A 24,487-nucleotide genomic window follows, 5' to 3' on the forward strand; every position below is an offset into this window, starting at 1 on the left:
ATTTTACAACTGTTGTCCAGTATAAATTTGAGCTTATTTCCAAAACAGAAGTCCTGATGAAGGGGAACTTTTAGACCCAGAAACACGTTGACTTTTTGATTTTGTGCCATGATATAAACTTTTTGCCACTATCATCCTTCTAATGTTCAACAGACTGCTCCAGGGACCGTTTGGGGTATTCCAGGCGACAAAGAGAGCCTCTAGAAACTTCTGCTCTCAATCTACCCTAGAGTCCAGTGCTCCATCAACATATAGGGGTTGATTTACTAAAGGCAAATAGACTGTGCACTTTGCAAAGTACAGTGGCATTCTGCAAGAGGAATTGCTCCAGAGATTAGTAAATGAGCGAAAGCTCTGCTGACTTCCATCATCCAATCATGTGGAAGCAAAAATGCTGTTATTTTTATTTTCCTTGCACATGATTTGCAAAGTGCACAGTCTATTTGCCTTTGGTAAATCAACCCCATAATATTATTACATGTCATGGTGTGTTCGTTCGCACCGCCACTGCTCATAGCTCAACATTGGCCACAGAAAAGCCTTATGTTTTGAAGTGTCAATTTGTGTATCACTGTAAAGAGGCATGGGGGATATAATCAATTCAATGTTAATTTTATAAATGTACATAGTACATAGTTAATTAGGTTAAAAAAAAAAAAAAAGACACATGCCCATTGAGTTCAATCAAAAGACAAAAACCCAAATCCCCAGAACCCTAAACCTTCAATCGATCCAGAGGAAGGCAACCCCCCCCCCCCCTCAAAAAAAAAGCATAAAGCAACTGGGAAAAAAAAGCCTTACTGACCCCCACGAGTAATGGGATGGTCGCGTTTTTCTTTTTTAATGAGGTCCTTTTTTTTATTACTGATTATATCTGTTATAATATATAAATACTGAACAGTTGTGTTTAGCTGCACAACTCTCACTTGGTATTGGAATTACAAATCCTTGTCTCATTAATGAGCACCCGCAATGTATTGCCCCCCCCCTGCTTTTTTTTTTTTCTTCCATGATACATCGTAGCAGTTCTAGAGAACAATCTCTTCTAGAAATTTCACAGGATGTTACAATGTTACCCTCCAATTCTTAACTAGTATATTGGGGGTGACCTGACCGGTTGTAACTGTAAACACTACAACCATACAACAGAATACACAGTACATGCAAATGCAAAGGAGGAGCATGCAGTCTATATACAGGTCTCGATATCCATAAAGGTGAAGGGTACCTTGCAGTCGTCAACTACCACAGAATTGTGCGCTGCGTAAATGCATTGGTTGGAATTGTTCTCCCTGTGGTTTTTCATGTCATCATAAATGGACTGAGTCTTGGTCATTTCAATTTCCTGCTGCTGTGCATGCTGCTTATCCAGAATTTCCAGCTCTGCCCTGGATAGATGGTAAACTATGCCGGCGCCGAAGGAGTCACCGACGACGTTGACGGAAGTTCTCATTCGGTCCCTGGGGTAGAATGGACAAAAAGAGAAATCAGAGAAGACGTAGGAGATGGTCTAACACAAGGGTGGGCAATTCAATTTCCCAAGGGGGTCCCATAAGAAACTGGGACTATTGTTGAGGGCCGAACCAATGGAGCTTGTATTTATATATTCCCTTCACTGGTATACATGCGCCTAGCATGTGACATCACTTCCTCAACAAGTCAGAAGTTATGTCTGACTAGTGGGGGCATAGGCTCTGCCCTAGACCTGTAGAATGGAGAGCGGGACCTGGCAACACATTCCCATATGCCCTCATCTGCATCATATCCTTGTTGTCCACCTATCATGGTCTTTCCCAGTCACTTGAGAGACAGTGTCATTCATCCTATATGGCCGAAGCTGCTCAGAAAGGACGGAAGTGCTACCGTCACCATTCTGGCATCTGTTGACTGATGAGAGCATAAGCACAGCTGCTGTCATCTTGTTGTGGGGGGGATTAAATCCAGCTTTCAAAATAAAAGCAATTTAGCTGTATTGCGTGCATGCCATACACCTATTTACATTTGGTTTCTAATTTCTCATTGACCTCACACGCTCCAAACAGAGACAGCCAAAGGGCCAGATGTGGCTCGTTGGCCGTAAAATGCCCAGTCTTGTCTATTAGTTGTGTCTTACAGTTGACTTACAAGTAACTTTTCATGTTTTTATGCCTTTTTATGATATTTTTAAAACATTTACATGCAGACCAGCCAAAGTGACATTGACAAGTGGTTGGGACAAACCATGGGGTTTTATGCCGTATCTATTATTTACAGAATGGTTTATGGCTTGGAATAATAGATTCTAATTGCAAAGTGGTGTATATCATAGATTTCTTGCATGGATTATTTTCACTCAAATTTTGTTGATATACTGTATATGCTCACTTGTTGCAGAGCAGCACTCCTAAACTTTGATTTGCGCCCTGTCACATGCCAAGTGGTTGCTGTAAACTGGCCTCTGCAGTGAGAAGGTCCTGCATATGGGCCTTTCTCATTGCAAGCCCTAAGAAAGCTGTTTGGGCTGAATGTCAGAGGACACACAGCTGCAATCAGAGGTGTAACTAGAACCTATAGGGCCCCAGTGCAAGAAACCATGAAGGGCCCCCCGGACCACTGGCTGGGGCCCTTCCCTGCAAGCCTGGGGCTCTTCCCACTGATCCTGGGGCCCTTTACTCTCGTTGAGGGGCCCATTATTAAGGTCCTGCAGTGGGATCCTTTCGCAAGTTCTGCAGTGGGCCCCCTTCCTGCATCTTGGAGCCTCCCCACGGTGGTGGAATGACAAGTTCTGCAGTGGGCCCCCTTCCTGCCATCTTGGGGCCTCCCCACGGTGGTGGAATGCAGCTACATGAGGAAAAAGGAGGACATTGATTTCTCTACATGCTGCCCCCACCGTCTCTTCTATCAAGGTGAACAGGGGAGCCACACAGGCCCCCTGGAGCATGGGGCCCGGTTGCAATTTCAACCCCTGCAACCCCTGTAGTTACGCCCCTGGCTGCAATCTATCACAGGCACTATAGGGTGGAGAAATGTACATGAAGACACAGATCCTGCAGAGAGGAAAGTGCCACTGACACCTATGCTGGGAGTACTTTCTGAATACCATTGACATCAAAGATGGGGCACCCTTCCCCACTAACACAGTAGCACTTATTGCTCCTGGTCACCGCTGACACAGGGGCATCTATTACCTCCATTGACACATTGGGGATTATTTACAAACCCTGGAGAGTGCAATATCTAGTGCAGCTCTGCATAGAAACCAGTTTTAGTAAATCTACCTGATAGACATTTATCACTCCTACTGGCACAGGGGCAATGGTTTCTCCCACTGACACAGAGGAATGTATTACTCCTACTAACACAGGGGCATTAATTATTCCCATTAACCACTGACAAGAGCATTTATTATTCCCAATGATGCTGTGGCATTTATTACCCCCACTGATAATGGGGCAGTTCTTACTACCAATGATCACTAACTTCCGCGCTTCTATTACTCCCACTAATAAATAACACGGGAGCATTTATTACTCCCTCTGATGTAGAGATATTTATTACTTCCACTGATGCTCAGACATTTATTTACACCGGAACATTTATTATGCTCTTTGACGACGGATGCAGGGGCACTTTTTGCTCTCACCTAACACTAGCACTGGGGCAAATTCTGTACTGCTCCTGACCACTGATGCATTTATTTACTCCTACCACTGCTACCAACCAGTCCAAACCCAAAACAATCCATTGGACAGCGAACTGGCCTTTCGCCAGTTTACACACTTTTTAGAGCCTGCAGACAAAATAGAAATAAAATAACATTTAAAGAAAAATCCTTTTTGCAGTTATCTGGGTCATCATTTTGAATAAATAAAAAATGTTCACAAATACGATAAAAAAACAGGCAAATGACTGCCTAGGTAGCTACTATTAGTATATGTTCACATGTATCTGGTGAGGACTAAATGATCAGGAATTGGAGCTTTCACACTTACAATAGCCAGTCCACAGCGACGAGCAGGCTAATGTCTTGGGTCGGCAATCCTACAGCCGTCAGGATGAGAAGCATGGTAACCAGACCCGCGCTGGGAATACTGGCTGCCCCCACACTGGCCAACGTCGCTGTCAAGCTTGGAAACAAAATAACACACATAAGAGAGAAGTAAACAGAGTTCAACACGATTTTAAGCTATTAATCTTTTAGGCCTGGCCTGTACCTATGGCATTGCTGGCACATTTCAAAGGCGCAACTATGAAAAGGAGACAGAACCCCAGAAAGAATTTATAGCATCTGAAGGAAGGACTAGACAAATTATCTGAAAACCTGATACAGAGAACCTGATTGTTAGCTACTAGATGCAAAAACGATTTTTCTTTTAAATCTGTGGTCTCCAAACTGCGGCCCTTTGCTAGCTCTTTTGGCATAATTCACCCCACTTATACCAAGAGTGGGGCATAATTCCTGCCACCGACAGCAAGGATGGGGTACTATTCCTCCAGCATAATATCAGTGATGGGGCACTATTCCTTCTACTGACCACAGGTGGTAATTTCTATACTCCCACTGACCACAAACCCAGCGGACCTTTTTATTCCCACTGAATCTAGGATATTTTCTACCCCACTGGACACAATCAAGCCCCCCTAATGTTTGAAGGAGAGTAAACTGGTCTTTTGTGTAGAAAACTTGGACTGCTTTAGACCATACAATGGGCCTGGTTATAAGCTTTAGGACAGTGGTCCTCAACCCTGGCCTACAGGGCCCACTAACAGGCCAGGTTTGCAAGATAACTGAAATACATCCCAGGTGATATCATTTGCTGCTCAATGATTGCAGTACTCTAATCTGCATCTCCCCAAGGTAATACTTAAAATCTGGCCTGTTAGTGGGACCTGAGGACCGGAGTTGAGGACCACTGCTTTAGGACACCTATAGTAGGGGTTCTCAACCTAATAAGACCAGGACCTGGTAAATTCTTCCAAAACCTTCCATGCCTCAACAGTAAAAAATGAAAAGTATATGCTCACACAATAAATGTATGGAAATATAAAATACAGAATGTAAAATATAGAATTTCTGACTGGCTCAAAATGGGCATTGCTGTGTGGGATGCGGGTTGTGCAGGGGGTTATGGGACTTTGCAGCAGATTTGGCCAGCCCTTAAAAGATAAGGTTTCTGGAGGGAGCTTGAGACATCTGTCGGGAATGGAGTCTCTGGAGGAGGCTGTGGGTCTCTAAGACATTCGGGAGGTTACATTGGCACAGTGGGAGAGTGGAGGGCACTTTGGGCCTGGAGTGGGACACTGTTGGAGTTTAAGGGCAAAATGGGGTGGCTGGAAGTTCTGCAGCTATCTAGGGGGCACTGTAGGTGAATGGTAGCTTAGTAGGAGGTTAAGCAGCACTGTGGGGTCAAGGGTTTTCAGGGGCTTGTCAGCAGAGTGGGGGGGTTGAGGGGCATTATGGCCCACTATCACAGGATAGGTAGAAACTATGAGAGCTGGAGCAGGTTAGGGTATCTGCAGTTGGCTGGAGGCCCAGGAGGAGGGAGGTTGCAGCCTGGCAATGTGTCACGGCCCAATGGTTGAGAATTACTGACCTAAAGTACAACATTAGCATCTATAACAATTTCTTTATTTCCAAATTTGAGCATGAATTTTATTTTCATGCATCTTGTTACTTACCTCACTGTCACTATCTGACCACCATCCAACACCACTCCATTCATCTGAGCAATAAAGATAGCAGCCACTGCCTCATACAAAGCTGTACCATCCATGTTGATCGTGGCCCCAACAGGAAGCACAAAACGTGTCACTCTTTTGTCAATGCCCAAGTTTTCCTCAAGACAGCGGAAAGTGACTGGCAGGGTCCCAGCGCTACAAGACGATAACAATAAATGGTATTATAACTCTGTGCACACTGCAGTGAGAAAACATTGTGAAAACATTTAAGATGTTCTTGCACTTTGTTGCAATGTCAAACCAACTTCATGCAATTCTAAACCTTAAGGTTTTAGGTGGAACCAGTGCCTTTGGTCAACCATGCTGTCTCTAATGGTTGTGATGAGCTTGGGGACAGCCCCTTGTCAAGTAGGGATAAGTTTAAGTTTGGCTCTGGGTTTAGTCCAAATCCATGGATGGTTGAAGTAAACTGTTATTCTGGGGCCAATTCCCTGCCCCACAGCCACACATACACAGGGGTTGGAGATACTTTTGAAACCAGTGACCAGATGTGGCCAGGAAGATCCCCACCCCTTGTATATGTGCACTTTGGGGCAGGTATTTCCCTGCCTGCAGCTCACTGGCCCGGCATTGACCGCTTGCTTATGCATTTGGTCAAACACAGGTTTGAACCAAACTCGGAGCTGAACTTAAACTCATCCCTACTTGACAGTATGATGTCTTAATACTTAAAGCATATACATACACTGCAAGCACCAAATCAACGGTAGAAGAGTCCAAAATGCTTTAATTGTTCATAAAGTGATCATATAAAACAGCTAGCAAGTTTCTAGGCAAACATACACCCTCTTCATCAGGACTCAGTGATATTTAAAAATGCCTAAATGAAAAGCAGATGTCAAATAAATCTTAAGCTTGTGGCTCGAAAAAACTTTAGAACGGGCAAAAATATGCAAGTGTGAATGACAGAAACAAATAATTAATGTGGCCCTGAACTTACAGGGATCCAGTCATGTAGACCATTTTAAAGCCATTTTGCGGGAGGACTCTTTAAAAGTATGCAAAATCTCAAGGTACACAATTTCTGCCTTCTTCTTTTTCTTCTAAGTTCTTAGTCCCCGCCATTCACAACAGAGTCCTTAGTCTACCCCTTCCACATTAGAGCCCTTAGCTCCCCCCAATAAATCAGAATTCTCAGTCCCCTTACTTGCACATAAGAGTCCTCTGTCCCCCCCACTTCCACACGCACAGCCCCCACTCAGAGTTAGTACTCCCCTCCTTTCCCATCAGCCCCCACACTTTCATATCAGAGTCCTCAGCCACTCCCTTTACATCAGGGTTCACAGCAATCTTTACCACCGCACATGCAAGAGCCAGAGCATGTATAGATGGAAGCAGACTTCTGTCTCTTTCTGATAGCTGAGGCAGCCCCAAAAAATGTCCCCACCCTGAATTAGTGTCATGTGCATCCATAATGCTGGAGGCAGGCTCGCTTGTACCATAGAAATGCATGACGCTGTCCAAAAATATGGAAAGCAGCACCGCACCCCTGATGAGCCAAGATGGCACCTATGGGTGCCGCGGCACCCTGGTTGAGAAACACTATTTTAGAGAATGCATCCTAATAATTCAATAAAAACATGTAACATTGCAAATCAAAAAAAATCCAAGACCTGCTTTCACCATGGTATCTTTTTAGATCAGGGGTCTTCAAACTATGACCCTCCAGTTGTTCAGGAACTACAATTCCCATCGTGCCTAGTTATGTCTGTGCATGTCAGAATTGATCAATGCCTCATGGGATGTGTAGTTCCGCAACAGCTGGAGGGCCGTAGCTTGAGGATCCCTGATTTAGATCCTCCCTTCACCTCTCAACACATTCACATCAAACAGCTGAGCTTATGGTTATCATTCTTGAAAACATTTCTGCTTAGCAGATCCCTTGTAATGATATATGGAACAGACTAACCAACATCCAATGGATAGAAAGCAGATGCGCTATCGCCTTTTTAATCTCCGTTTTCATGTAAAACATAAAATGTACACACAAGGAAACCGGTGTGGGCTGCCGCCACACAAATGGATGTATCAGAATAGGATACGCTTTTAAACTTCACGGGATTCGGGAGGAATGTTCAGACCTCTTGGAATTAAAACCAGCCTGCACAATTTTTTTTTTTTTGTAGGCGTGTGGAAAGATTACCTGCGAGCGCCAGCCGTGAAATTAAAGTTGCTAAAGCAAGGGAAAGCAGCATAGTCTAGAGATATTTAATGCAGCAAAAAGGGGACGTTTTGCCCTGTTAATGCCAAATAAAATAAACACCAGTTAACTTCCAGCTACTGGTAGGCTGTGGTCTTCATACCCTCCAGCTGTAAAGTATCAGTTAAGGGTTGTCTCCTATTACTATACTCACAAAATTCCCAACTTCTCAACAAGGAGAGGGGAGGGAGGGGGTGACCTTTTGATACCATTAGAGTATGCTGCTTTCAATATAGGGGAAGCAGGGGCCTTGTTCCCTTTGTTTCTTTTGTCTTATACGCTAAGGACTAAATTAGGACAAAAACAGCTCAACAAATCTGTGCAGAAAATGTAAAAATGCAAATAAATCCAGACCAAAAAAAAAAAACAAGATAAAAAACGAATAACCTAATAAAAGCTAAAATCACAAAATCAGCTTTTGCTGCAATATTTGCCATCAATCCAGAGATCCCCTCTGCAGTACTTTTTTTCTATCACTAGATGTCATGAGTCTGATGGCCAACATCATTCATCCCGCTTCCTCTAAGGCCAGGCCTTCCTGGGCCTGCCCCCAGCCTGTGACTGGACAGTGAAAGCAGAAGCAGCACAGTAATACGGCTCATCTCTCTGCCACTTTGCTTTCTCGTCCTATCAGTATGCTTTCTGTCTGTACATGAACTGGTTCTTTTATTTTTTTTTTACCCACAGTAGATTTTATTTTCGCACACCCTGCTATATATTACAAAATTATTAAAGCAATAATCAGGAAAATTAAACAAATAAAAAAAATTGTGGCATCCATTTACAGTATCTCACAAATAGTAATAAAATATTTACAAAAATGTGAGGGGTGTACTCACTTTTGTGAGACACTACAAATTTTCTTTTTTTTTTTTATAATCTCTTTTTATTAAATTTTTTACAATAAAAAAAAAAAAAAACTGGTTCTTCCTCTCTCTGCTAAACAGGAACTGCAAGAGGCTGATAAACTCAGGGTCTGCTGCAGTCTTTACCACTGCACATGCAAGAGGCAGAGCAAGTATATATATGGAAGCAGACTTCTGTCTCTTTCTGATAGCTGAGGAAGCCCCAAAAAACACCCCCACCCTGAATTAGTGTCGTGTGCATCCATAATTCTGGAAACAGGATCGCTTGCACCATAGAAATGCATGACGCTGTCCAAAAATATGGAAAGCAGCACCACACCCCTGATGAGCCAAGATGGCACCTATGGGTGCCGCGGCACCCTGGTTGAGAAACACAATTTTAGAGAATGCATTCTAATGATTCAATAAAAACTTGTGACATTGCAAATCAAAAATAGGCTCAGACCTGCTTTCACTATGGTATCTTTTTGGATCAGGGGTCTTCAAACTATGGCCCTCCAGTTTTTCAGGAACTACAATTCCCATCATGCCTAGTCATGTCTGTGCATGTCAGAGTTTATCAGGTACATTCAGGTACTTTCACTGCTTGATAACTTTTGCGCAAACTAATCAAAATACGATTATTGGGATTTTTTTTACCAAAAATATGTACCAGAAAACAAATTGGCCTAAAATTATGAAAACATTAGATTTTAATTTTTTTTCTTTTTGGGAATGTTATATAGCAGAAAGTGAACAATATTGTTTTTTTTTTTGTTTTTTTCAGAATTGTCGCTTTTTTTGTTTATAGCGCAAAAAATAAAAATCACACAGGTGATCAAACAGCACCAAAAGAAAGCTCTATTTGTGGGAAAAAAAGGACTTCAATTTAATTTGGGTACAGCTTCGCACGACCGCGTAATTGTCCGTTAAAGTAACGCAGTGCTGAATCACAAAAAATTGCCTGGTAATAAAGGGGGAAAATCTTCCGGTCCAGAACTGGTAAAGGAAAGTTTTGGGGTATGATATTAACTTCAAATGACCAATGCTGAGAAGTTACATCTTTTATATAAAACAGAAACTTTAATCAGTTTGGAACGCCCAAGGGGCAGGATGGATTGGCGATCATGTGACCACTGTCAGAGTGGTCACATGATCGGAAGCATGTCATACTGGCTACTGGTCTGTAGCCAGACCGAGGGTTGTCTGCAACAGCTTAGTCTCTATGCTGAGAGCATGCAGCCCAGCAAACGCACATGTGCAACATGTGGGTGTTAAAGCCCACCCTTTTGCTGCTGATGATATGTGTTGGGTGGTTGTAAAAGGGTTAATTCAATCCAAGTGTTTTGTAAACTATTCAACACTCATAGAGAGATTAGAATTCATCAATATACAGTACATTAGAAAATGAGTAGATATAATGATTAGACATCTGCAATTTGTTTTGGTCCAAATACAATTTCGGACAAATTTTTGGTTACATCTTTAAAATGAGCTAAAATTACTTTTGTTTAATTCTTTTCTAATGAACTCCAAATTTTTGGAACGTCTCAAATTCGGATCAGTTAAAACCGATTCGAATTCTGTGTGAAGAATAGCTGGTTGTTAAAGAGGAAGTAAACCCTCCTCTGCAACTTTTACCTATGATAAGGTTTACCTATAGGTACTGTAAATATCTCCTAAACATGCACCGTTTAGGAGATATTTACCTTAAATGCAGCCAGTGACATCACTGGGTCATTCGCTCTGAAAGAATGGCCGCTGGTGCCATTCCTTCAGAGCCCCGTGCCGTGACCATCGGCTCCCGCGTGCATGCGCGGGAGTGACGTAATCGCAGGTCCGGCCAATCAGATGGCCGGATGCCACGATCCCAGAAGACGGGTGACTGAACATGTCGCCCGTCATACAGGTAAACGGGCGGCACGGCGGGGGCTTGTTCTAAGGTAAGTATTTCATAATGAGCTAGTATGCACCGCATACTAGCTCATTATGTGTTTCTCTTTCAGGTTGGAAAAAAAAAATAATAATTTAATGAGTTTAAGCAGTGGGCCAGGAAGCCGGCAGACGCGTTCTTAACAACTGATGACGCTGAGAGCTAAAATGTAAACAAAAGAATGCCTGCAATAGAAAATTCAGGGGAAAAAACAGTGTGAGGTCCCCCCCCCCCCCAATCTATTCCAGGCCGTTTGGGTCTAGAATGGATTTTAAGGGGAACCCCTTAACCAAAATTAAAAATAAAAATAGTTTGTTGTCCCCCTCAAGATCCATACCAGACCCTTATCCGAGCATTCAGCCTGGCAGGCCAGTAAAGGGGAGGGGGTGAGCTATCTGGGGGCTTCCAGATTCTGGTAAGCCCCTGTCCGCAGACCCCACAACCACAGCCCAGGGTTGTGGGGAAGAGTCCCTTGTCCCCATCAACATGGTAACAAGGTGCTTTGGGGTATGGGGGCAGAGACCCCCCCCATGTTGAGGGCATGTAGCTTAGTATGGTTCAGGAGGGGGGGGGGGCACTCGCTCGTCCTCCTCCCCTCCCTGGCCTGCTGGGCTGCATGCTTGGGAAAGGGGTCCAGTATGGATTTTGAGGGGGGCCCCACGCCTTTTAAAAAAAAATTTTCACGTGGGATTTCCCTTTGAATCCATACCAGACCGGAAGAGCCTGGTATGGATTTGGGAGCGGGGGGATGGGGAGGGGACTCCACGCTGTTATTTTTTTCAGATTTTTCTATTGCCGACATTCTTTTGTTTACGTCCCAGCCCACTGCTTAATAACCAGCTATTTTTCACACAGAATTCAAATCATTTTTTGACTGATCCAAATTTGAATCGTTCTGAAAATTTGAAATTCGTTAGAAAATTAATAAACTAAACAAAAATTAAACAAAACTAAATGAATTCCGAAACGAATCAACGAAACAAAATTAGTAACATAACAAATCTATACAAAACAAATGTTTCCATTCTGCATATGTCTAATATTGATGCTCTCATTTTCTGTCCAGCAAAGATGATAGCACAAAGGTGGGGAGATCATACCTGGAAGCTGTACCAAGAGCGGTAATCCAAGCCTGGAAAATACCAGCCAGGAAGGAGAACGGGCTTTTCCTGGTGATGGCGAAGTACAGTGACGGCAAGAAGATGCCTCCATGGATGATTAGTCCAACGATGACGGTAACCATGTACATTCCAAGCTGCCTGGCGACCTGTTCCAGATCTTTAATGGCGATGATTTTCCCACAGATTAGACAGGCGATACCAAAAGGAGAGTACCTAAAAGTGAAACATGTTGGGTTCATTAAACCAAAAAATAATGACGTAGTGCAATCAGCCATGTGACATAATCGCAGTATGGAAAAAATACTGTACTTGCAAATAGGGTATATAGAGGATTCCCTCTTTGACTACTAGAATCCTGAATAAATCTGGGTTTTAGTTAATATGTTATTGCTGGCTATGCACATACAAACGTATTTTTACAATACTTTTTTTAAAAATCCAACTGAGATGTTTGACTGCATCCATGAATAATTTCTTTCGATGGCGATTTACGCGAGCTTGCAGTCCTGTCTGTTTCAATTTAAATTCCATCCAGAAGAATGATTGAAATAATGATTGTACTGCAACCATACCACTACTTTAAAAAGAAAAAAATAAAGAAAAAAACATTCCCACATTTATAAAATAAAGAAACGTGCTTTACAAATTGGGTCCACTGGATCAAGAGGCTGAATCTGACAAATCACAATAGTAATGAAGGAGGACTGTTTGATCACATATCTTTTTATTGATTTTTTTTCAAGTTGCAAGAATACAGATATCTATTTCTGGATCTCCTCTGCTTCCCCTGAAACAGATCTGAAAACTGTTCAACCCTTTTAACACTGAGGAATACAAGGAAAATTACATATTTGAATCTAAAAACAAAACAGTAAGGCTCCATTCGCATATAGGCTTTTCAGATCGTGGGCAGAATTGCTTTTATTTTTTATATATTTTTTAAGGAATTGAAACTCAAAAAAAAAAAAAATAGAAAAAGAATATTCAGTCTGATATGTCATGTTAGAGCACTCTCTGTCACATGGTTGCATCAAGCATCCAGCACTTGGAGCATTTGCCTTAAGCCCCGTACACACGTACCGATCGTCGGCATACAAACGTCGGTGGACGAAAGATCTGCCGATTGTACGCTTGTTAGTATGGTGCCTCCGACAGATGTCAGCGCACATTCTGCCGACAAGAATCTTTCATGCAAACATTAAAATTTTTGTATGCCGACACCAGAGCGGCCGATTGTTCGCCAGTCAGTACAGAATTCGGCCGACAGACCGCAGATTTGCAAGACTGGGCATGCTCAGAAAAGAAAAAACACAGGGAAAGTTAACCATCACATGACATCACTTCTGCAGTCGGCCGTAGTCGGCGGACAAAATTCTTGTGCTGTCTTTGCAATTTTCAACAGACACCGACAGCCCGGGGACAAAAGACGGCCGATCGTTCGGCCGACGATCGGTACGTGTGTACGGGGCTTTAGGCTTCATTCACATATAGGTGTTTCAGATCGCGGGTAGAATTGTTGCTATTCTGCCCCCGATCCCAAACCATTGCAAGTCCCAGCATGCCCGTGCGGTTCCCGCGACTTGCAATAGCACCCCAAATGCGGCATGATGTTGCTGCATTTGTCGCCCGACGAATCCCGATAAAATCGTGCAAACAGAATTGCGGGACGCCTGTCGCCCAAAAGAAGTTCTTGTACTTCTTTTGGGCGACAGGTGTCCCGCAATTCTGTTTGCGCAATTTTACCGCCATTCATCAGGCCACAATTGTGGCAAAATTGCGCCGCGTTTGGTGTGCCATTGCAAGTCACGGGAATCGCACGGGCGTCCCGCGACTTGCAATCGTTCGGGATTGCGGGCAGAATCGTGACAATTCTGCCCAGGATCCGAAACGCCTATATGTGAATGAAGCCTAAGGAAAATGCTCCAAGTGCTGGATGCTTGATGCAACCATGTGACAGAGAGTGCTCTAACATGACATATCAGTCTGAATATTTTTTTTCTATTTTTTTTTTTTTTGAGTTTCAATTCCTTAAAAAATATACAATAAATAAAAGCAAAAAAAGTTCAATAATAGTGCAAAAACCACAAAACAGTACAATGCAGCAAAACAGTACAATGCAGCATAGGACCTCACAAGGCCTATCTTCTGTACATGTTCTTCTACAATTGAAGACTAGGTCTAACAGAAGACCTAGTCTTCATTTGTAGAAGAACAGAACCCTCCTCCCTTATCATACTGGACATTAAGGCCTCCACACAGCTCCATTTTTGTTCAGCTCATTGGCTCAGCAAGAGTTTTTCCCATCTGTAATGGAGAATTCTCCAATGACAGCTTTATGAAAAAGGAGAGATAAAGATGAGATCTGGATATGGATCCCAGATATATAATGAGAGAAGTCCCTATAAAGCCAAAAAGCTTGTGTTCGGCAGCTCTGCACAAAACAGGGGCCCCTTTCAGGAGACAGAGGTCACCCGATGTGCATTTCACCCAGAGGGCTCCAAAGGAAAGTTCCTAGAGTCCAAAGTGGTATTTTATTGATTCCACAAATGACAGCAGGAAAAAGTCTGCCATGTGTTTTTTTTTTTTTTGTTATTGTTATATAATATGGCTTTGAACTCTAGGACTTTTTGTTGTGGTTGAAAGGCATATGGGCTATTGTTTTCAGGCAGCCACTGCATCTGAGGCTGCCTGAATACCATGGCACCACCAAACAGTGACTGCAACTGTTAGGATGTCAACCAATAACTTTCCAATTTGGTAAATTTCCAACTTGGCCAATCATTTTCCACCGGGCTGAGTCAACTTTTGTGCCAGATGCCCGCAGGGTACATAAAGGCAGGTTGTTTCCTGCTGATCGTCCAAAATTGCAACCATTTCTGGGGCTATTAGTGTTTTTAGGGAACACAAAGTAAAATACAATTTAAAGATCATAAGTTATATTTTATGCATTTGTTTGACTCATAAAACGTGGTTCAATAAAACAAATTACAGTTGGGAGTTGAAGGATCTATGCAGTAGTGGGTAGGAGAAGGGAGATCCATGCAGTAGTGGGTAGGAGAAGGGAGATAAATGCAGTAGTGGGTAGGAGAAGGGAGAGCCATGCAGTAGTGGGTAGAAGAAGGGAGAGCCATGCAGTAGTGGGTAGGAGAAGGGAGAGACATGCAGTAGTGGGTAGAAGAAGGGAGATCGATGCAGTAGTGGGTAGGAGAAGGGAGAGCCATGCAGTAGTGGGTAGGAGAAGGGAGATCAATGCAGTAGTGGGTAGGAGAAGGGAGATCCATGCAATTGTGGGTAGGAGAAGGGAGATCCATGCAGTAGTGGGTAGGAGAATGGAGAGCCATGCAATTGTGGGTAGGAGAAGGGAGATCCATGCAGTAGTGGATAGGAGAAGGGAGAGCCATGCAGTAGTGGGAAGAAGAAGAGAGATCCATGCAGTAGTAGGTAGGAGAAGGGAGATCCATGCAGTAGTGGGTAGGAGAAGGGAGATCCATGCAGTAGTGGGTAGGAGAAGTGAGATCCATGCAGTAGTGGGTAGGAGAAGGGAGATCAATGCAGTAGTGGGTAGGAGAAGGGAGATCCATGCAGTAGTGGATAGAAGAAGGGAGATCCACGCAGTAGTGGGTAGGAGAAGGGAGATCCATGCAGTAGTGGGAAGAAGAAGAGAGATCCATGTAGTAGTAGGTAGGAGAAGGGAGATCCATGCAGTAGTGGGTAGGAGAAGGGAGATCCATGCAGTAGTGGGTAGGAGAAGGAAGATCAATGCAGTAGTGGGTAGGAGAAGGGAGATCCATGCAGTAGTGGGTAGGAGAAGGGAGATCAATGCAGTAGTGGGTAGGAGAAGGGAGATCCATGCAGTAGTGGGTAGGAGAAGGGAGATCAATGCAGTAGTAGGTAGGAGAAGGGAGATCAATGCAGTAATGGATAGGAGAAGGGAGAGCCATGCAGTAGTGGGTAGGATAAGGGAGATCAATGCAGTAGTGGGTAGTAGAAGGGAGATCCATGCAGTAGTGGGTAGGAGAAGGGAGATCCATACAGTAGTGGGTAGGATAAGGGAGATCAATACAGTAGTGGGTAGGAGAAGGGAGATCCATGCAGTAGTGGGTAGGAGAAGGGAGATCCATGCAGTAATGGGTAGGAGAAGGGAGAGCCATGCAGTAGTGCGTAGGAGAAGGGAGATCAATGCAGTAGTAGATAGGAGAAGTTAAATCAATTCAGTAGTGGGTAGGAGAAGGGAAATCAATGCACTAGCGGGTAGGAGAAGAGAGATCCATGCAGTAGTGGGTAGGAGGAGGGAGATCCATGCAGTAGTAATTAGGAGAAGGGAGATACATGCAGTAGTGGGTAGGAGAAGGGAGAGCCATGCAGTAGTGGGTAGGAGAAGGGAGATCCATGCAGAAGTGGGTAGGAGGAGGGAGATCCATGCAGTAGTGAATAGGAGAAGGGAGATACATGCAGTAGTGGGTAGGAGAAGGGAGAGCCATGCAGTAGTGGGTAGGAGAAGGGAGATCCATGCAGTAGTGGGTAGGAGAAGGGAGAGCCATGCAGTAGTGGGTAGGAGTAGAGAGAGCCATGCAGTAGTGGGTAGGCGAGGGGAGATAACGCGATAATTTTCCTGGCTAGGATTAATGGGGAGTGTTTAAAGAAGAAAAAATCTTAGAGGAGAGCCCATGCTTGTGACTTGTCAGGGTCGCATGACCAGTGCGTTTCCAATCATGGAGTTTTCTCTGCTGCATTAAGCATAGGGAACTCCATAGAATACTGTAGCACAAATTTTATAATTGGGTGGACAGTAGTACTGATAGTAATATCTGTTCTCTGTTATAAATAAACCCCTTAGTCTTTTCTTTATATGTTTCAAAAAGATTGAAATAAAGCAAAAATTTACTCAACCACAACACCTGCTGTAAATACATCCAAAATTGAATGAGACATTTACAACATGCCCTATTGTTTCTTCTTGGATTTAACCTAAACAAAACGGTCGCAAAAATGCCTGGGCATGGTTTCATATTTCATAAATTCAACCAGAAAATTGTATTGATCTACATATCGAAACAATGAATTATAAATGAAACATGTGGGCATGTCAATCACTCATTGACAGCTACAATTTGAGAGATAATCAGATGTTCTATTGCTTTGGATAAATAGAGACTAACAGAATGGATTATAGTCTTTCCTTTCTTGGGAAAATGTTGTTCCAGGTTCCCTTCAAACATGTTGGCAACATGTCTTATGGCTTGAGCAGAGGATCAGTCTACCATCTGATTCTACCTTTCAGTAGGGATCACAAGGCCAAATGCCTTGGAAGACAACGAGGCAGTGTAGCATTATGTTAAAATTTGAGTATAATTTTTTCGAGGAAAAAAAAACTCCCTACAAGTGAAGAATATATACTCCAAGTAGTTTAGAAAATCTTTTCTACAGATTCATAACTTTCTATGTTATGAGGAAATCGTGGGTTGTCTTACCAAGTCTTTTCTTAAACTAATTGTTAAGTATGGTCATCTGAGCAATGTAAAGTGATGTGAAAATAGCTGTAGGATCTCCTTCCTTTTAGATGTGGATGAGCCATAGAAAGGACCTCACTAAAAATGAAATACAAGCAGCATAACAGAATTTCTAGGAGAGGACATAATGAGCACAGAACCTTACCAGGTTGTAAGGAAGAGAAAATGTACTGTCTTAGGGCTGTTTGGCACCACAACACACTGCGCCACAAAGCACAGATTTTCATATGTTTAGGCAGTGGTATATTTTGGTTTTATGCTGCCCTAGGCGAGACTAAAATTGGGCGCCCCGTCCCCCTCCTAAGTAAATTTGCCCCACTCCTTCCTTTTTAACGGATGTGACTCCCTCCAAAATTGAAGGACTACAAGTCCCAGCATGAACCCCCTGAGATCTCACGAGGGGGGTTTGAGAGGGGGTGGGAGAGAGAGAGAGGGGGTGGATGAGGGAGGGAGATAGAGAGGGAGGTGAGAGAGAGAGAGGGGGGGTGAGAGAGAGAGGAGGAGTGAGAGAGAGAGGAGGGGGTGGTGAGAATGAGAGAGAGAAAGGGGGGTGAGTGAGAGAGAGAGAGGGGGGTGGCGGCTCTAGCAACCAGTGGCCAATAGAGTCTCAGGTGGAGGGGGGCAGCTTTTTTGCTGCCCCCCTGCAAAGTGCCGCCCTAGGCCTGGGCCTTGCCGGCCTAGGCCAAAATACAGCACTGCGTTTAGGCACTTTGCATTAGACAACCTGTTAAAGTGAATGAAGTGTAAGGCACCTCAACACATGGAATTTTAGTGCATGCCCTTAGTATATCACAACAGCCGTAAATTGAGATGGGAATGGACATTTTCAATATATTTGGGAACGTTCATGGTGTTAAGTAGCTGCAGGCATGTGCTTTTGTGCATTAAAGCATGTTGAGGGGCATTGTGGAGCACTTTGAATAGATTGTAACACACAGAATTTTGGGTCAAGCTAAATGATATGCAAAAACCGCAATGCACAGACCCAGAGCAAATATGTAACAAGTGACATTAGGACCAGTGATCTTTGTTCATTGACTCAAAGTAAACTACCAAGCATCTAGCCTTTTCAGGAAGAGGTCAGCCAAGGCAATACACTAAGAAGCAGTAAGAATGAATTAATGAGGCACGATAGATGATGCGTATAGGTCGAAGTGGACACAAGTAATGACACTTTTCACTCCCCTCCCCACAGATATATACACTAAGAGGTAATAAGTTTGAATGACGGACACGATTTGAAGTGACACTTTAAAAGGGACACTGAGATGGTTTTGCAAGATGGGCACGAGATGGAATACAGACACAAGAGACACAGTGTATATGATGCGGGAATATATAAGACCATTGGTAAAGGCACTCTTCACAATTTGGGGTTTTTGTTACCCCCCCCTTTTTTTTTTCTTCCTCTCTCTACTTCTTTCTACTTTTCCTTCTTCCCTCTCTCTCTCCCCCACCTCACCCCTCTGAGGGGGGTGGGGGGGTGGGAGGAAGGGGGTTGGAGGAGGAAAAATTTCTCAAACTAAGAAGTGTTCCTGGTCGTTTAATCTGAGACCACTTTGCGGGTTCTAGATATGATGTAATGGTCATTTTGGTCCCCATATTATGGGCTTTGGTAAGATAGGCTATACGGGGCTCAATATAAATGTGGAACTAGTTGCAGAAAACTCCCTTTTACTTTATATATCCCCCCCCCTTTTTCCCTCTCCCCTTCCCTACCCCCCCTTTTTTTATCTCTTCTTCTTTCTCATTTTTCTCTTTTCTTTCTTTTCTTGATATTTAAAAAAATTAAAAACTCTAGAGGCAGGGGAGAATCTGGATAGTTGGCATAGATTGGTCTAGGTCAAGTAGGAAACTTTTGTTATTCATCAATGTTAATAAATTATATATATTTTGTTTACAGATGCAATAACTATATGTTGGCACCTTGATCATAATGGATAAGACTGTGTAAATGCTGTATTGGAATACCTCCTTTGTTTCTTTATTATAAATAAATAAAATTTAAAGCAAAGGCAACCCAATTACTGTATATTTATCTCAGTACAGGGTTTCTTCAAAAGCTGTAGCATATCACATTTTAAATTAAAATGTGAAGAAAATCCCATAAAACCCAGCAGTACCAGTGAGTCAAAAACTGAACAGAACCAATTCAACACCCAAAAGAGGGGACAAGGCCGATGATAAAGATATATAAATGCTACTGGAAATATCCTGAGTCCCTTAAAGAGATCAGAAAATGCTGGTAGTTTCAACATACGACCATCTACCAAATACTCAAATATCAGATTTGGGCAGCATGACCTTTAAAAATGATTTGGTAGGTGATGCTTGTTTTTAGTATCTACAAACCAGACCAAACCTAAAGATCCAGTGTCACTTGATAAAAACCACAAAGTCTAAACACTAAAACAATTTATAATAAGGAACCAGATGTGATTTCAAGGGGAAGTTAGAATGTAGCAATTTGTGAAACTGGGAACGCATTGTTCTCTCTAAACTGTTTTGCAAATGGCTCTTTTCTTAAGGCAAAATCAATGGCTGTGACAGTTCCTGAGCTCATTTCCTCTGAGAACATGGAACCTGTCCACCTGTATCTATTCCAGGATCTCCCAAGAGACCTCATTGTCTCTCCAATACTGAGCCTGCTGCTTTCGCAAGAATTGACAAAGGACCCGTAAAAAATGGTGAGGAAATGTTGTCCTCTGAGGTGGCTTCTAACCTCAGACAGGATGGTCATTGTTCAACCTGCAACTAAGGCCAATGCAGAAGTGTGTTGCCAATTGCAGCATCGCATTCAGGTACAAGATTTTGGCAACATGTGAGTTTGAACCTCAGGGTGAATGGAGCTGAGCATACAATGAGCCTGATTTGTGAGAAGAACAAAAAACCTTCAGAATGATACAAAGCCAGGGCAGAGGGGATTCATGAATGTCATGAAATCATGGGTCATGAAATATCAGGCCTGAAGATGTTAAGGAAAATGTAGCCCTTATGTGACTTTGAGGGTCAAGTAGAAGGTGGAGCCGTGTAGATAGCTTGATGAGATTGGTGAGAAGGCAAGCAGGAGTATGTGATCCTACCAGGGCTGCTGTTAGAAATCGCGGGGCCCCGTACAGACTACCTGGCAGGGCCCCCCCCACAAGAAAATATTAACCACTTAAGCCCCGGAAGATTTTACCCCCTTCCTGACCAGGGCCTATTTTACGATTCGGCACTGCGTGACTTTAACGGACAATTGCGCGGTCGTGCGATGCTGTACCTAAACGAATTTGGTGTCCTTTTTTTCCCACAAACAGAGCTTTCTTTTGGTGGTATTTGATCACTTGTGTGATTTTTTGATCATGCGCTATAAACAAAAAAAGCGCGTCAATTTTGCAAAAATAACAATATTTTTCACATTTTTTTATATGAAATTCCCAAAAAAAATGTAAAAATCAAAATTTTTTAACATTTTAGGCCAATTTTTTTTTTTACCATATGTTTGGTAAAAAAAAAAATCGCAAAAAGCGTATTTTGATTTGTTTGCGCAAAAGTTATTGCGTTTACTAACAAAGGGAAAGATTTTTGTCATTTTTGTTGTTTTTTTTTAACGCGTAATGGCGGCGATCTGCGATTTATTTTGCGGGACTGCGACATTGGGGCAGACAGATCGGACCCTTGACTGACATTTTTGACACTTTTGGGGGTACCAGTGACATTACTACAGTAATCAGTGCTATACATATGCCCTTTTACTGTAAAAATCACACTGGCAGTGAAGGGGTTAACTTTTTTTGAGAGGGAGGGGTTAAGTGTGTCCTAGGGGCGTGTTTCTAACTGTGATTGGCTGTGGCTTGATGTGTAAGAACAGTGATCAACGGACTTACATAGTAGAACCGTTTGATCACCATTCTTACACAGGGGAGACTGACAGGCGGCTTTGTTTACATTAGCCGCCTGCCTTTCTCCCGCTGTCACGGACGATCGCGAGTGCCCGGCGGACATCGGGTCCGCCGGGCACACGCGCGGGGGGGGTCCGTGGCGCGCGCTCGCTCCCAAAACCCTTACAGGCTAGCAACGTAGCCCTACGTCGCTTTGGCTGTGAGGGGCTGACTGCCGACGTAAATAGTCGCGCGGCAGTCGGCAAGTGGTTAAAGGTATATTTAGCTAAAATGACAACAAAATCACTATTAGCAGACACAAATCTAACATAACTCGCATAATTCCTGCTAAATCTAAAAAAAAAAACTATGTTAAATAAAAAAGAAGATGAGATGAGAAAAATATACAGGCTGGGCAGTTGGAGCTCAGTGATCAGAGAGACAGAGAGAGAGAAACAAAGTTACAATTTACAAATAAACTCCTGAGCAGAGATAAGTGCTGGGAGGGGGGCCCACACAAGGGAGGGGGATTAGTGAGGGACGACTGTCTCTTTCTCAACAGATAAAAGCGGATAGCAGGGAGAGGGACAGATCAGATTCAGGTGCTGGAGGAAGATTTCTGTATTTGTTGTCCATCACTAATCCCCCTCTCTGTGTGGGCCCCCCTGTGTGCTCGGGCCCCCCTACAAGAGGGCTGGTGGTCCCTCCCCCTATCAGTGGCCCTGGGTCCTAGTAACATTTTGTCCCATTTTTAAAGCCCATTTTCTTCATTTTCTTTGGTAGGAAAAAGCAATATATCATGGGAGCTTGGCTGTTTGAAGGTCTTTGAAGGAGATGTAGAGTTTAGGTGCCATTGGAAAAAAGGGGACCACGTATTGTGGTGTTTCAGTAGGCTCCCCACTTTTAAAGTTAACCTGCACTATATCCATACAGGGTAAAGCAAAAAGTTTACTTTAACCTCTTGTATGGATTAATGCAAACTTTAATTCTGATGAGGAAGGAGTCCCTGGGCCACTTTAATATGTCAGCCATAATGTATTTTGCTTTTATTTCAGCACCACAGAAAGACTCATGCACCAACTTACCACATGATTAGAGTCACAAGTTTCATGATAATCTCGTTGAGGATGCTGAAGAATTCCACCATCAGCCGTGCCTGTTCCCCCATCTTTCCCATCACAATGCCAAATGCTATGAAGAAACCAATCAGACCTGCATGCAGATAAGACAATGGGTCAGTCATTGGTCCATAATCACATATATGTATTTTATAAATATATATTGTACATGTACTTGCATATGAAGTATCTGGTTGATCCTGTCAGTCACCTTTCTTCCTTTTTCTAAGCTGACCACACGAATTACAGAAGCTGATCTGCATTGTTATAGCTGCATTAGAATATGTCTATAACATTGAATGTTTACAACTACTTTAAATGCCCCTGGAGAAAGTAATATACTCTCAGAATAATAATTCAGTGAAACATTTCTTATGTGCCAGGAGCCTGGTGATTAAGGGAGGGCTGGGATGGGGTAAAGGGGCATCTGCCCCCTGGACCAGTAATAATACTAAAATATGTTGGGCTGATGGCCCTGAGTGGAAATATTTAATCATTCAGGCATTACATGAAGCAGAATGTACAGTTGGTGATACGAGCTGGGCTTTATATAGCTACCCCATTTAGACTAGTGATCGACCGATATCGTTTTATTACCGCCGATACCGATACCGATATATATATATATATTTTTTTTAATGTCTACAGGTACTGTGGTGGAGGGATCTGGGGGTCTAAAAGACCCCAAACCCCTCCTCTGCACTTAAAGCATTCAAAACGCCAAGTTTGGCTGTTTTGAATGCTGTAAGATTTTAAATTTGGCGCCGCCAGTACCCGGAAGTGATGTCATGACATGACATCAATTCCGGGTACTCGGCAGTGACAAATTCAAAGAAATGGAGACTCGGTCAGACGGCGGCGGTGCAGATGGAGACCCGGTCAGATGGCGGCGGTGAAGGTAGGATGCCCGGGTCACCCGGTGGGACAGGAGACCCGGGCGAGCCACGGGAGGGGGGGGATCATCCCCTCCCGCTCCTTGGAATGACAGCCGAGCGGCTTCTCAGCCGCATCAGTTGTCATTACAAGACAGCCGACTGTCAGCTATGGACACCGGTACCAGGGTTATGCCTCTAGCTGCACTTTCCCGAAATATCGGCAATATCAGTAAATCAAAAGCCGATTCCAATATATCGGTGAAAGTCCATATCGGCCCTTGATATATCGGCTTTGCCGATAATTGGTCGATCCCTGATTTAGACCTGCAATCACAGCATCTGGGAGAGGGAAGTCTTCCAGCATCAACTTTCTTTGCAGCTCTGAGATGTCATTTGACTGAATGATGCAACTTGTAAAGGAAGCTGATGCTGGCAGATGCCAAAAGGTGTCCTATAATAATATAATATTTCTTATATAGAGATATCAATTAACACACATATATATTTTGTACATTCACATCAGTCCCTGCCCACAAGGAGCTTACAATCTAAGGCCCCTAACGCAGATTCATACATACTAGGGCCAATTTAGACAGGAGCAAATTAACCTAACAGCATGTCTTTGGAGTGCCACTGTTGGGATTCAAACCAACAACTCTTGTGCTGATAGGTAGAAGTGCTAACCACCTAGCTACTGTGCTGCCCACCATATGCCCTTTAGAAACACCCAACTTTCACCATGCCTGTCCATCAATGAAGCACCATGGCACACTTTCTGTATCACATTTTCTGAAGAAAACTGTCCTTTCCCTATTATGGTGAAGTAGGAAAGTTTGCTTCCCAGGTGAAAGGGTCCCAGTCGTTCCCTGATGATGACGGTCATTTGTTCTGGGAGGCCACCCAAGTCAAATGTGAATACTGTAGATGCTCATTGACTTACTAAGAGCATATCTCCTGCACTTAAGCACCCCTAAAACTTAACCTTACCCTTCCCAAAAATTTCAGTCATAACCCAAAACCTAAAAGGACCTTAATACTTAATCCCCACCTTTAAACATTACATCCCACTTAACACCAGACACCTAACAAATAAAGTGACCCCTTTTCTATACTTACCTTTCTGCCAGCCCGAGTATTGAAAAGACACTCCCCTGCACGTATTCTATTCTATTACACACTAGGTATGAAGAATACTTGCTCCCCCTACTGCCTGCTGTGGTTTCTCCAACTGGAATGTACATGTAGTGATGGTGGAGGGAGGAACCAAAGCAGCTCTAGGGGGAGAAAGCATTTAACACACTTAG

The 24,487-nt window shown here is 43.3% G+C and overlaps 1 protein-coding gene across 1 annotated transcript in view; it reads right to left on the bottom strand.

Annotated features, from left to right (window-relative positions):
- The window catches only part of SLC1A2 (solute carrier family 1 member 2), a 201,236-nt gene that overhangs the window by 23,319 nt on the left and 153,430 nt on the right, over positions 1–24,487 (bottom strand). Inside the window, exons 6-10 of the mRNA XM_082270152.1 lie at positions 22,276–22,402; positions 11,797–12,030; positions 5,659–5,853; positions 3,972–4,106; positions 1,229–1,460 (exon numbers count right to left, since the gene is read on the bottom strand). Of these exons, the coding sequence (XP_082126278.1) occupies positions 1,229–1,460; positions 3,972–4,106; positions 5,659–5,853; positions 11,797–12,030; positions 22,276–22,402 (923 nt within the window). The remainder of the gene's footprint in view (positions 1–1,228; positions 1,461–3,971; positions 4,107–5,658; positions 5,854–11,796; positions 12,031–22,275; positions 22,403–24,487) is intronic.

Source organism: Pelophylax lessonae (genome assembly GCF_965119305.1).
Source record: "Pelophylax lessonae genome assembly, chromosome: 10".
Taxonomy (NCBI): domain Eukaryota; kingdom Metazoa; phylum Chordata; class Amphibia; order Anura; family Ranidae; genus Pelophylax; species Pelophylax lessonae.